Raw genomic sequence first — 13701 nt, forward strand, 5'->3', positions numbered from 1 at the left:
CCTGTGTGAATGAATCGAAATTATACCTATTTTTTTTGGTCAGATGAGCAAAAAATATAATATAGCTTTTGGTGTGCTGCAGAATTTTAGTAATTAGTTTATATGTGCTGTGAGATGAAAAAGGTTGAAAATTGCTGCCCTCAAGCATTTAAAGGATTCCTCCTCATGTTACAGTTAGTTATTCCTGGCTCTCTTTGTTTATTTCTTGTGTCCTTGGTTACGAGAGGAGTATTTTCTAAGGGAAAGCACATGCAAATGAGGAAACATCATTCTAGAGACAATGTCAATATATGGTGTGTGCAGGGGTGGGGCGGTAGTAGGTGTGGGGTTTGGGGGGGGTCAGTGGGCAAGGATGAGAGAAAAGGCCTGGAGGGAAGTAGGCTCTGGCCTGCTCTCAGCACAGTGCCTCCCAGGCTGGGTGTCCCTGGCTGACATGTGCCTTTGGGGTCAGGCCCAGCCTGAACCACTGTGAACACAGTTGCGCACCCCTACCCTGCTGCCCCAAGCCCCAGCCAGATGGGCTCATCTCACGGCCTGAGAGCAAAAGCTACCCCTACCAAGACCTTGTCCCCAAGGCCCTGTGAGTGGGGGCAGAGGTGGGCAGGCTGGTCCCTGGAACCCAGATCTCCTGCTGGGTTTTAGATGAGGCAGTTACCAGGCCCCTCCTCTTCTTGGCTTTACCTTCTCATTTGTGCAGTGGGAACATTCACCCACAGCTTCTTCCATCAGACCTTGCATATGGAGCCAACACACTGAGGGGAGGGGGCCATTCCGGCAGTCCTGTGGGATCAGGGAAAGGGCAGGGATAGGGGCTTGGGGGGGGCCATTGGAGAGGGCGAGGGTAAGTAGGGAGCAGGTGCTGGACAATGAGGAGAAGTCATAGGCGATGGGGTCAAAGAAGTTGAGGTCATTGAAGATGAGGAAGGGGTCACAGAACAGAAGGGTTGATGGTCACAGGAAGAGAGTGGAAATGTTCACTAAGGTGGGTGATCAGGAGGACTTCTGAGAAGAAAGGGAATGGTGGAGACAAGAGTATAAGTGGGAGCAGCAGAGATCGTGAAAATGAGGCCCCTCAGAGAGAGGACAGATAATGTCCCCTAATTTTGACTCCCAAGCCAATCAGAGAAATTCCCATAATGCTCGTTTTAAAGTCTCAGAAGAGCAGAATACTATTGCTTTGACTCCACACAAAGAACAAAATTTACCTAATTGGTTTCCAGGCTTACAATGAAGTTCATCACAACTTCCATGAGTACAGCATTTTAAGCAGCTTTGGAACACTGTCAGGTTTTCTTGGGTTTTGTTTTGTTTTGTTATTTTAATCTCAGGTTACTCCCTCCAAAAGGTAGTGGAAATAAATTTGAATAAGCAAAACAGGTTTGCTGAAAATAAAAGCAGGACTCCTCAACTGCCCCAGCCAGCCTGCTTCCACGGGCCCTGCCTGTCAGCCTGTACAGCGCCGCCCTGGGAGAGCAGCATCTGGCATCCAGCATGTTCCAGGTGAGTGCCAGAGGCCCGGTGGGGACAGTGCCAAGCAGGAAAGCGGCAGGGGTGTTGCTGGAGTAGAGGGAGGTTGGGCTCTGAGGTTTGGGGCTGGGGATCAGGTGGAGCTAGAAACCAGGATCTCAGGGAACAGCTGGGAGAGGGGCACCCGGACTAGCTGGGAGCAGTTGTCTCACTGGCCTTTTCCTACAGGTGGTTGCCTTCTTAGCAATAGCCATGGGGGCCCACGCCCTCAATTTGCGGCTTCAGAAAGACTGTGTCCTCTGGCCCAGCTGCTTCCCCGGCAAAGGACAGGACCCCACTGAGGAGCTGCGGAAGTTGAACACTGTGCTCATGCCTCCCCCAGAGACTGATAGCCTTGCCCACCATGCGGAACTCTGCAGGGCCAGCGAAGACGGGCCCCTCCACAGCAGGTCCATCTCCCCTTGGAAATACGAGTGAGTCTGGTGTCCCCTCCTACGTCCTTGCATATGTGCCAGGCAGGATGCGTGTGAGGGGCTGAGGGAGGTCTTCGCAATTCCAGCCTACCTGCCCCTTTTTATCTCCGAGAGGCCGTGAAGGTTTGGGTGTTGGTCTGGGTCCTAGCTCGGACTCTTACTGGGCAACCTTGGGCCCATTGCTCAAGGATTCAAAGCTCAGGTTATATTTCATCTGTAAAATGAGATAATACCACATAGGCTAAGGTGAAGATCATATGAAATAATATATGTAAAATCTATATTTAGTACATAGAATGTTGGTTCTCTCCTCCTCTCCTCCTCTTCCTCCTCTTTCATCCCTACAATGGCCATGCTTTTCTAACTAGAATATCAGGGAATCACGGTATGATACAGGCACGAAGCATCCCAATAACAAATGCTTTGTCCAGGGATGTGAGTGGGTTATAAATATACCAGGTAATGAAATCCTCAACCCGGGGGAGGGGAGTACAGCTGGGTGGCTGGAGCACCAGCTTGCTTACCTTGGATCACGGGCAGCCTTACTCAGTGTGCCACACAAACGTTGTAATTCTCTATTCGTGCCATGATGTGAAAAATATTAGGAAGCACTGAAATAGAGACAATGAAACAAACTACTAAAAATTAGGCCTTAGGGACCCTAAACATACTTCTGCTTCTGTCTTGTCCTCACAGGGTGTCTGTGTTCTTACCCCTCTTAAGTCTAGTCAGGCTTAACCTTGGCTTTGGGGATGAGTGGAGAAGTTCAGTAGGTAGGGAGGAGGTCGGCTCTGATTGGGACTAGATCCAAGGTGAAGACTCCCAGGCACCACGCCTTGCAGTGATTTCAGAAGGCTGGCAGGGTCCTGGGCTAAATGTGAAGGGTGGAAGCCCCTTTGGGAAGGCTGGAGGTCAGATGGCTAGCTGGGCTAGGGACCAGATCCCCCACTGGGAGGTTGTGAGCCCCTCATAACCACTCAGGTGGTCTTCTCCAAAGTGGGTTCTTTGCAGTACTCGCCTCGCAGGCTGCCCTTCAGAGAAAAAGCGGTGATGTCCAGCAAGTGTGGGTAAAGCTGCTCTAGCCCTGACCACTGGTAGACTCACAATGTGCCCAGCACATTAAAGTCTGCAAGAACTCAGCAGGAAAGAAACCATTAAACTCATTTGATCGCAGAACCAAAAACCTTTTCTTGCAAGGTACTTATAAAGGAACCCACTTTGGAAAGTGCTGTGTTAGCTGAGTCTTAGCTTCTGAGGGCTTGTCTACATGGACAATGGTCTTACAACCTAGTAGCTATTTCCTGCTAGGTTCTGGAGTCCCAGACGTAGGGAACTTCTATTTTTCACTTTTTTTTTTTTGACCACTATATCCTTTCAGAATAAATAAATAAGTCTCACCGTGCACGCTAACATGTGCTTATACCATGTGCACAGATGGTGCCGGGAGGGAGTGCAGGAGATGGGTGACAGTGGCGTCCTCTGGGGAGTGGGACTGGTAGGGAGTTGGACTCTTGGTCTTCATTTTACACTTTTTAATGTAAGAGTAGTTTTTACTTTTATAATTAAAAACACCCTCAAGTGTAATAACAATTACAAAGAGAAACTTCATGCCAGAGCACAGTGTGTATATCAGATCGCAGAGCTGGTCTGGTAGAGGCTCAGGCGGGAGCCTGCTGCCCTGGCCTCCTGTAGGGTTCCAAGACCCGTTGGAAAGCTATGCTTCCGTCCTGACCCTCATGGTGGGGGAAAATAAATCTCGGGGAGAAGGGGGTGATTTGTTCGAAGTCACCCAGCAAGTGGGTGCCAGAGCTAGGGCAAGAAGCCAAGCCTCCCAACCATACCCTTTCCTTCCTCTGGCTTTTCCTCCCTGGTTCTGGCTCAGGCCCTGTCTGTCTGGCTAGCTTCCCTCCAGGGCCTGACTGACTAGTGCAATCCCCACAGGTTGGACAGGGACTTGAACCGGCTCCCCCAGGACCTGTACCACGCCCGCTGCCTGTGTCCACACTGCGTCAGCCTACAGACGGGCTCCCAAATGGACCCCCTGGGCAACTCGGAGCACCTCTACCACAACCAGACTGTCTTCTATCGCCGGCCATGCCCTGGAGAGAGGAGCACGAGTGATGGCTACTGCCTGGAAGGCAAGCTCTATCGTGTCTCCTTGGCTTGCGTGTGCGTGCGGCCTCGTGTGATGGCCTAGTCATGCTGCCCTTGGCTGGCCCCTGGTTGGAACACTGGAGCTGGGTGTACAGCCGTCCACTGTGGTGAGCCAGGATGCCCAAGTGCTCACCTCTCCAAAGTAACGCTTGGAGCAGCGGGATCATGGGACAGGATGGGGACTTTAGAAGAAAGCACACTGTGCACTTTTTGGAGTAGATGGGAAATGCAGGTGAAGCAAAGGGAGCAGCAGCTGCTGAGGCCACTGGAAGCTGGTATCTAGTATCCTGGCATTTCCTCTCATAAAAGTCTTCGAACCTCTACCCATTCCTGAAGGCCACCACCCCGTCTCTTCTTTTCTTTCCATCCTCTGCTGTCATTGTAAGCACAGGCACTTTCTTGATATTTTCCCCCTTGCCAGCAGAGAGCTCCTTATTTCATTTATTTGTTCATTTGTTCGTTCTTTCGTTCATTCATTCATTCACTCATCAAACATTCAGTGAGCGCGTTACTAGTCTTCTGAACGGGTGACTCTGAGGAAGAGGCTGTTATTGAGCATGGAGAGACTTATTCAAATAAATAATCTGTATTTAAAAGTGGCTTGATTTGTCTTTGGCATCCTGGTGCCTGAACATCTTGTGGTCCCCAGCCCAGTCCCTTCTCCTCCCCATGGTCAGCCCTCACCTACCACTCTCACCAGAGTTTCCGCTGTGGCCTCCCAACCCTCCCCTTCTCTGGCTCCCTGGTCCGTCCCCAAACACCAGGGTGGGGGGTCAGGCCACCCTCCTGGCATACTGGAGAGACAGAGGCCCATTGAGGCACTGCGGCAGGAACAGAGCACCCCCTTGTCCCCCCAACAATCTGCCTTTGTCCTTCATCTTGGCTGCTACAGCTGGGTCTTGGGGGTGCTGCTGGGTGCACTCCAGCTCCCACCCTCCCTAAAAGGAAAAGCAAGAAAAGATGGGCCACGGAAGAGGGTTAAGGTTAGGGGAGGGGGTGCAAACTTTTTCAGGATTAGGTCCTTGGGGGTTCCTAGTCCAGCCCTGTTTCTTGGCTCCACTCCCAGCTCCTCCCGGTCACCACAGACATTGCGCCCCCCCCACCCCCCGCCCATTCTCCAAGTAAGGGGAGGGCTGGCCACTCCTCCCCAGTCCCTCCCCTCCCCATGCGCCTCCTGGGGGTTGGTGCAGACACCAGCGGGGCAGCTGGGTGAAGGCCCTCTGGGCAGGCCTCCCCGTGGCTGCCTCTTCTCCTAGGACCCCCACAGCAGGGCTGCACGCTCTGCTTTCAGGTTTCTCTAAGGGCCTTTCTTCTTCTGTCTGCTTCCCTGTCCTGCCAGGTTTCCGTCTTCCTGTTTCCCTTCCTGGGCTGCTGGCAGTGAGGGGCTGTGCCCAGTTGGCCTCTTGGAGATGCTCAGTGCTCTGGATCGCCGGGACCGGCCTCCTGAAGAGGGGGCACCTGCAGGGCTCCAGGGCTTTGCTGTGGACAAGACCTTCCTCTCCTCCCTGAAAGGCATCCTGCTGGAAACTGAGCTGGTAACAACAGCCACCCCAACCTGACGCCTCCGCATCTCTTAGCCCTGGCCCCCCTGCCCCGCCTACCACCCCCTTCCCAGGCTTTCTGGGCGCCACTCCTACCCCCAGCTGCCCCTCCTTCACCTCCTCCCTGCCTTCCTGTTGCCTCTGCATCTGGAGGCAGTTGCAGCAGGTCTCATTTGGGGCAGCTGGGGTTGAAGTTAGACAGGGCAGCTTTCTGGGACATTGAGGGGGTGCAAGACACAGGGATGGGATGAGGGTACCAGCAGCTTGTTTTTCCTGAGCTCTAAGGTGGCCACTTCTTGGCATGTCTAAGAAGTCCAACTAGCAAAAAGGGCAGACTCCCTGCAGCCCCATTGTTTCTGTTTATGCTCCATGTGAAGATCTGTTCCCAGGAAAGGATCTTCCGCTAGTCACTTAGCGAGACCTTAGTGTAAAGGCAAGTCTTCTCCACACTTGCTATCCTACAGGGCCAGAGCTGAACGGAACCCCTTCCCCCTCAGATCCACCATGGAGCATGTGTCTCCTAAACCTCATTTCTTGCCTTGGAGCCATGGGCTCTGGATCTTGTTAGAGGAGTTTGAGGCATCCAGGATTCGGGAAAGGATTATGGGACGTGGGCTGCCTCCTGGGGCCCAGGGCTGGTGCAGGCAGGACTCCAGGGGCTGTGCTCACACCGTGTTCTGTGCCCCAGCAGGACACCAAAGGGCCAGAGCCACTGGGATGCTGGGGGAGGAGGCAGCTGGTCATCCCCACATTAAAAGATTCGAATCCCCCTGGACTGGCAGAGGTGGGAGGCAAGAGGCTGCCCCTCAGCAAAAGCCAGCAGGGATGGTGAGACCTCCAAGGACAGGTGGTGGGGGCCAGCCTGGGGGAACTCCTGAGGAGAGGGAGGCCAAGGCCAGGCCAGGCCTGTGTCTCCTTCCTGGCAAGTCCACACACTTGGTCTTGCAGGCCCTGACCTTCATCATCTTCATCTGCTTCACGGCCTCCATCTCCGCCTACATGGCCGCGGCGCTGCTCGAGTTCTTTATCACCCTCGCCTTCCTCTTCCTCTATGCCACCCAGTACTACCAGCGATTTGATCGGCTGAACTGGCCCTGTCTGGTGAGGGACCCCACCTACCCCACCCCATTCTGGTCCCTTTCTTCTCCTTTGAATTTGGAGTTTTCCCTTCCTCTCCCAGTCTCTCTCTTTTACTTGGGTCCCTCAACCCCAGCTAGGCTTTGTACTCAAAGTCTTTTTCTTCCCAAGCTGTGCCCTGTACTCAAAAACTGCTTTTACCTACGCTGATTCATAGCTGCTGGGCCACCGACAATGAGGGAACACATCCTTTAGATAGGCTCTCCCACTCATTAACGGCCCAGCTCCAGCCCCAGCCCTGCCCAGCCCTCCCTCCTTGGTTGGCATCCCCTAGGCGTGCCCCTTGGCCCCAGCCGCTGAGCCTGGGTCAGCCGCACCCAGCCCCCTGGATTTCTGTCCTGGTCATTGTGCACTCACCTGCATCCCTTTCTTGGATGGTGTGTGAGCTCCCTCCCTCTTTTTCTCTCTTCAGTGCTTTATGTAGTGCCCAGGGATATTTTTATGCAGGAATTCAGTGCCCGAGGGCTAAGTGCTGACTAGTCTGGAAAAGTTCAGGAGGATACCCATGCCTTCTGACTTCCCTTTGATCTGGAATCTTGGCCCACCCAGGATTTCCTCCGCTGTGTCAGCGCCATCATCATCTTCCTAGTGGTCTCCTTTGCAGCTGTGACCTCCCGAGATGGAGCTGCCATTGCTGCTTTTGTGAGTCCAGCCCCCCAAAGCTCTTCAATTTCCTAAGGTCCTCTGGTGCTACCCACTTCCTGTACCTCCTCCACCCAGGCCCAAGCCAGTGCTTGGGACTGTGGCCCATACTTTGCCTTAAGCTACCCACATCCCTCTCCCTAATTCTAGATGGCCTTTGTGGTGCCATCCACCACACTCCTGCTCCACAGGTTTTTGGCATCATCCTGGTTTCTGTCTTTGCCTACGACGCCTTCAAGATTTACCGGACTGACATTGTGCCCAGGGCCACCCAGGGTGAGTGCTTGTGCTCTGGAAGAGGAGGTGCCCCTCTACCCCCTGCCCCAGGTGCCCCAGCCTGATGTGCCCTTCCCTGCCTGGCTCCATCTTCACAGGGGACCAGCAGTGACTCCAGGGCTACAGCCGGACCAAGGGGACAGTGGAGCCCAGACACACCTCTCCTGGATTTACTAGCTCTCTAGCTCACTGTTCCCCACCTCAGAGCTACAGAGATGAAGACTGGCCTGAGAAGTCACGGGGACTTGTTTGTGGGCCTGGTGCTCTAAGATAGGGCTCCCGATGAAGCTGGACTGAAGAAGGGTATTATGGAGGGAGGCGTGGGCAGGAGAAAGCTGGTCATTCCCAAATTAAAAGATTTAAATCTTACTGGTCATTCTTTTTCTTCCCTAGGAATTAAGGATATCAGGAATCCAAGGAGTATTCATGGAAATGTTGCCTGAAGCAGGTCATGGTCCTTCTCTGGGGCCAGGTCTCAGTAATGAGGAAGTAGGGGGTTAGAATGAAGGCAGACATTCTCAACACAGAACTTTCATGCCATGGCCCTCTGTGTGCAAGGCTGCTTTGCTGCGTGCCTGGTGGTAGTTGGGCACCTGGAGCTCTGTGTCTGAGGAGGGACAGCTTTCCCAGTGTGAATGTCCACCTGCCACTCCTGTGCACACAGATTTGTTAGTGGGTTTGAGGCTAGGTGCTTGCCTGTGGTGTGTGTAAAGCTCCTCCTTGTGGTATGGGGAAGACTAGGCCTGCAGGCCACAGGGCAGAGGTCCCCTGTGGCATCAGAAGAGGGCAGAGGTTCCCAAAAAGCAAGCACTAGAAGAGCCCTTAAATATCAGCCATCATTCCACATAAAAGAAGACAGGCTCATTAGGGGAAGTGACATCCTTATTTGTGACAGGGCTGAGACTAGAACCCAGTACTCCTAACACCTCAACCAGTATCTTAGATACTGTACAGAACCCCCTAATATTAGCTCAGAAAAAACATGGCGCAACCTCATCTCCAGCTCCCTCCACCAGCATGCCCCTCTTCCCAGCTTGCCAGCACCGAGCAAACATTTCCTGACCATCTCCAGTGTGCAGACTCTGTGCTGGGCCCGGGGGTTCAGAGGTGGCAGACTGGGGAAGAGGCAGGCTAATGAGAAACAGTTATGGTTCTCCCCGATGGATGCCCTGGGGAGATCTGCTCAGGGGGAGCTTGGAGCAGGCACTGCCAAAGCCTGAAATCAGCCCTGAGGGCCCATGACAGTCCAGTGCAGCCAGGCTGTCCCTGCCCAGCCCTCCAGAACCCAGTGTGACCTAGCTCAGCAGCTCATCCGAGCTGACTTGCTGTGTCCTCTCTCTAATGCTTGTTTGCTGCTGTCCTGAAATGACTTCCTTCTGGGGTGCTCCTTCCAGGCGCAGGCCCCAGCCCCCAAGCCCTGCCTGAACCCTGGGACTCTAGTCGAGGTGCTCTGCCCCCTTGATGATAACCACAGGTCTCTTGGTCTGATTTCTCTGGCCTCCCGCTCTTTGTTCTCCTCGCCTCATGTCCTGATTCCTCACCAGAGCTGGAACCAACGCTTTTGTGTTCTGGTCTCTGCTCGCAGTTCTCAGGGCTTTCTACACAGCCCATTCTGAAGACTGGTAGCTCACCTTAGAAGGACAGGGTCAAGGCCTTGGCCTCAGAGGAGGGCTAGAGGGGGCTTAGCCAGGGGCATCCAGGAGATGGGGTGTCAGGTGAGGGGATGAGGAGGTCAGAAGAGCCTGGCTGCAAAGCCCAGCAGGGGCAGGGATTTGCGTGGAGCGAAAGGGGGTCAGGACCAGGCTTGTTCCCTGAGCAGCAGTGTGACCTAGACCAAAGGGTCCCTAGTGGGATCCCAGAGAGGGCATAAGTGCCATCCTCAGTATGTACCCACTTGTGCATCCATGCTCATCTGTGTCTGTAGGACAGGTCAAAATGAGACAAGCAGTACCCAGGTTTGGTCCACACTGCATATTGGTTTGGACTCAGTGTCTGCTGGCCCCGGAGCCTCGGTCTGCCCTCATGGTGAGGAGCTGAGCCACAGAGGTTGGGAGCAGTCCTTGGCCCCAGCTGACTGTCCCTGGGGCTGATGGGGGGAAGGACTCCTTGTGGGTTACTTCTAAGGGGCTGCTGAGCACAGTGGGATCTGCCCCACCCCTCTATCTGAACCTGCATCCCCAGCCAGGTCTGCACCTCTCCTGGCATCAGTGGGAAATTCATGTTGGAGGAAACGGGTGTCCCAGGATACTTTTAACCCCTGTGGCCTCAGAGGAGGGGTAGGTGGAGGGTGGTTTCAGTTTTGGCACTAAAATTCTGTCTCCTGGTGTCTAGAATTGGTTCACGCTTCTGTGCTTTTTTCTCCACTTTTCTCCCTCTTTTCTCTTATCAACTAGAACTGAGCAGAACTGAGACTCATGGTTCTGTTGCCTCAGGAAAGACACCTTACTTCTCGGGGCCCCAGTTTCCTCCTGGATAGATTGGAAAACCTTGGCTACCGCAGCTCAGACATAGGACAGGGCTGCCCTCTGAGCTCAGCACAGAAATGACAGCGGCACAGGCGGAGTCTGGCGTTCAGATTTATTATACGATAGCAAGAGCGAGGTCCTGAAGGCAGCGTCACTCTTCATCATGCAATTTTTGCTGAGAAAGGAATAAAGTGTGTGAGGGGGCAGCTGGCAAGAGGGAGGAAGAATGTGGAGAGAAATCTCTAGGGCTTAAAGGGGCCTAAGGGAGATGTCTTAGAGGGAGAGGTTCAGGCCTCAGGAATCTTGGGGTTCCATTGAAGGAGTTCTTGTGGCTTAGCATCCTTTAAATGGAACCCTGAGGGACTGGGGCTCTGTAAGGGTTCCAGTCTGTAGGGGAGCTCTGAGCAGGAGGGGGATTCTCAGGAATGGGTGCTTTGGGACTCTTGGGGTTATCCAAATATAGGGTAAGAAGTGCCCACTCAGAGGGGTACTGATGTTGGAGGGAAGCTGGTGTCGGGGAAACTAGCCAGGCCTGGGGAAGGGACCCACCTTCGCGCCGATGTCACGGCTCTTGGCCCGCAACTTGTTGACCTGGGATTCGGCAATGTCTGCCCGCTCCTCCGCCTCATCCAGCTCGTGCTGTACCTTGCGGAACTTGGACAGGTTGGTGTTGGCCTGCTCCTCCTATGGGTATTCAGGGGGTGGGAGGATGAGGTGATGAGAGGGGGTGAGGGAATGGGGCTCGGTGCTTTCACCTTTCACCCATGTTCCTGCAACAGCCTTGCCTGCCCCTGGCTTGGTACCCTCATCAAACTTGTCCAGCACTCAGAATCCTTCACGGCCAGCCACTGCCCAAGATGAACCCCATGCTGCCTTGTCCAGCGCTACTCAAAACCAGCTTCACTGCACCTGTCCAGCTGTGAACCTGATACATGCTCCCGGCCCTGGGGTTTCCTGCGCAGGCGTGCTCAGCAACACCTCACATCCACACTTTTCTGCCCACCCAGATGTTTTCTTCACGGCAGGATGTCTGGTCAGTTTCCCTTCCAGGCTCAATTTCACTGCCACCTTCCAGCCTTCAGCATCGTCTGGCCCCCTGATCCGCATTAGCAGCTGCACTGCCTACTCTTGGGCTTATTGGTATATGAGTTATAAGAAGCTTGTGGGCATGTCCTGGGTCAAATAAGCACTACTTATTGTTAACTCAGAGTGCCTGACACAACTCTGAGCACACTAGACACGTGTAACAAATGTTTGAGAGTTAAAGTGAATAGCAAACCCATTGCCCAGGCCCCATGCTGGGATGGACATTCATTGGTTCAAACACACAGGAACTGTGTTCATTAGAGTGGAACAAATCATGAACTCACCGCCTCCTCAGCCTGGCGCTTGTAGGCCTTGACCTTCAGCTGCAGCTTGTCCACCAGGTCCTGTAGCCGGAGCAGGTTCTTCTTGTCTTCCTCTGTCTGGGGGTGGATGGGCAGGAGAAGTCAGTTTTTGAAGAGGAGCAAGTGCAATGGTCTTCCCCTGCTTTGCCATCCCACTCTTCTCCCCTTGCCTTAGTTGCCCCTCCCTCGAATGGGCCAGAGTGAAAAGGTGACAGAAAGAGCTATCTCTGACATTACTTGTAGGTCAAGGGGCCCAGGCAAAGTTCTCAGTCAGAGATCTAAAATGCAATGAGAGCTGGCCCTGGCTGAGTAGCTCCGTTGGTTAGAACGTCGTCCTGATATACCAAGGCTGTGGGTTCAGTTCCCAAGCAGGGCACAAATGAGTCAACCAATGAATGCATAAATAAGTGGAATAAAAAAAATCAATGCTTCTCTCTCTGTCTCCCTCTTCCTCTCTTTCTATCTAAAAATCAATCAATCGATACATTCTTTTTTTTAAAAGCAACAAGAGCCGCCCCCTTAAAGCTGGAAGTTGGGGGAGGGGCTCAGAACCAAATGGAATTCTATCATCTAATAATATGGAGACATTGGGCTGTTCCAGCTCAAACTTAGAAGTTCCATCAGAGTGACCAGCCAGGAAATGGGAATGGAGAAAGAAGAGGACATTATAGTCCAGATCATTCCAGTCTATCATAACTCAATATTCTAATATACTGTACTGGGGCCAGATTTTGGCACCACGATCACTGACTCCAATGTCACTTGATCTTTCCAATATTTACATCATTGTATGTGCTAGGCTGATAGTACCTAGGCTGACATTATGTCCACAGTACATTTGCAGTTCTACATCTGTTTTCTCTTTCCTGTGCCTCATATCCAGTGTCAAGTAGACCAATACCCCTTTCTCTGTTCTGTCTTTCATTACCAGGCACATTGGTCAAGGGCAAAAGTTATGAGCTATGCATATTAAGGTCTTAGAATATTTTGGGATCTTCTTCCTCTAAGGCCTTCTATCCATTGTCCCAGAAGATCCATGGAAGATCTGTCTTTTCCCATCCCTGACTTTTATCCCTAAAGTGCTACGCAATGTCCCTCCCAAGCAGGCCACTAGAAGGTGGAAAATTTCCTTGGAATATTCTGAAGCCTTCATGATAGACCTTCAGGTTATTAAAAAGCCTGGGGAGATTCTGGTTAAAAGAGCTTTCAGAAAGTAGAAGTAGATTCTCTTCCATTCACAGGAAAAATTCATGGACCTAAGCCAAACTGACTCTGGAGTATGTGAAAGAAAGTGAATCTAAAGACAGCTTCTCAAGGAGCAGGTGCCAGGAGGGCCTGGTGGCATTTCCTGGATGGGGATTTGGCATAGGGTCTGTGGGGGCCAGAAGGTGGGGCTAGGGCAGCACTACCACTCCTGATGGCCCCACTCCAGAGCAGCCACCAGCCGCACCTGGTAGGTGAGCTCCTTGATGCGGCGCTCACTCTTCCTCATGCCCTTGATCGACTCCGCGTTGCGCTTCTGCTCCCCCTCCAGCTCGTTCTCCAGCTCCCGCACCCGGGCCTCCAGCTTTTGCAGCTGCTTCTTGCCGCCCTTGAGGGCGATCTGCTCGGCCTCATCCAGCCGGTGCTGCAGGTCCTTAATGGTCTGCTCCATGTTCTTCTTCATGCGCTCCAGGTGGGCGCTGGTGTCCTGCTCCTTCTTCAGCTCCTCCGCCATCATGGCGGCCTGTGGATAGGAGAGAAGTGAGATGTGGTCTGGCTGAGTCCTCTCACACCCACCGCGCAGCAAGGAGACCCTGGTCGGGAGCAGGCGAGCGCGGTGGGGGTACTTACGTCTGTGATGGCCTTCTTGGCCTTCTCCTCAGCGTTCCTGCACTCCTGCACGGCCTCCTCCACTTCTGACTGGAGTTGGGTCAGATCTGACTCCATCTTTTTCTTCTGATTGATGAGGCTGGTGTTCTAGATATGGGCAGAGAAAACTGTGGAATGTATACTTTGTCGCCTAATTCTGCACCTTTATCTAGAAAGAATCAAAACTGGTCATTTGTTAAAAACATGTCTTGCTGTAGTATATATTCCTTGTTTTTCACCTGCTTTCCCTTTTCTTATGAAAATAGATATGTCCTAAATGTTATATCTAAAAGTATCAGCTCTGAAG

General features: G+C 52.9%; 3 protein-coding genes across 6 annotated transcripts in view; 2 read left to right on the forward strand and 1 right to left on the reverse strand.

Annotated features, from left to right (window-relative positions):
- Positions 1-1491: 1491 nt before the first annotated feature.
- Positions 1492-4137, forward strand: IL25 (interleukin 25). The gene is made up of 3 exons (XM_054577783.1): positions 1492-1500; positions 1696-1940; positions 3882-4137. Exons 1-3 carry the CDS (start codon positions 1492-1494, stop codon positions 4135-4137), a joined length of 510 nt encoding a protein of 169 aa, XP_054433758.1.
- A 1172-nt stretch (positions 4138-5309) lies between these two features.
- Positions 5310-8013, forward strand: CMTM5 (CKLF like MARVEL transmembrane domain containing 5). Of its 3 annotated transcripts, XM_054577743.1 has the most exons (5): positions 5310-5629; positions 6584-6736; positions 7322-7414; positions 7606-7690; positions 7789-8013. In XM_054577743.1, exons 1-5 carry the CDS (start codon positions 5504-5506, stop codon positions 7800-7802), a joined length of 471 nt encoding a protein of 156 aa, XP_054433718.1. In that variant the 5' UTR covers positions 5310-5503; the 3' UTR covers positions 7803-8013. The 3 variants fall into 3 exon arrangements, with proteins under 3 accessions (XP_054433718.1, XP_054433719.1, XP_054433720.1); XM_054577744.1 differs by lacking the exon at positions 7322-7414; XM_054577745.1 differs by lacking the exons at positions 6584-6736; positions 7322-7414.
- Positions 8014-10253: 2240 nt separating this feature from the next.
- Positions 10254-13701, reverse strand: part of LOC129074142 (myosin-6) — a 51182-nt gene continuing 47734 nt past the window's right edge. For both annotated transcript variants that reach the window (XM_054577837.1, XM_054577836.1), the window contains exons 35-39: positions 13377-13502; positions 12994-13269; positions 11526-11621; positions 10705-10839; positions 10254-10330 (exon numbers count right to left, since the gene is read on the reverse strand). In XM_054577837.1, the coding sequence (XP_054433812.1) occupies positions 10307-10330; positions 10705-10839; positions 11526-11621; positions 12994-13269; positions 13377-13502 (657 nt within the window). In that variant the 3' untranslated portion in view covers positions 10254-10306. The remainder of the gene's footprint in view (positions 10331-10704; positions 10840-11525; positions 11622-12993; positions 13270-13376; positions 13503-13701) is intronic.

This window comes from Pteronotus mesoamericanus, unplaced genomic scaffold, assembly GCF_021234165.1.
Source record: "Pteronotus mesoamericanus isolate MK-2021 breed Mesoamerican mustached bat unplaced genomic scaffold, CSHL_Meso_final contig_46, whole genome shotgun sequence".
In the NCBI taxonomy this organism is placed as follows: domain Eukaryota; kingdom Metazoa; phylum Chordata; class Mammalia; order Chiroptera; family Mormoopidae; genus Pteronotus; species Pteronotus mesoamericanus.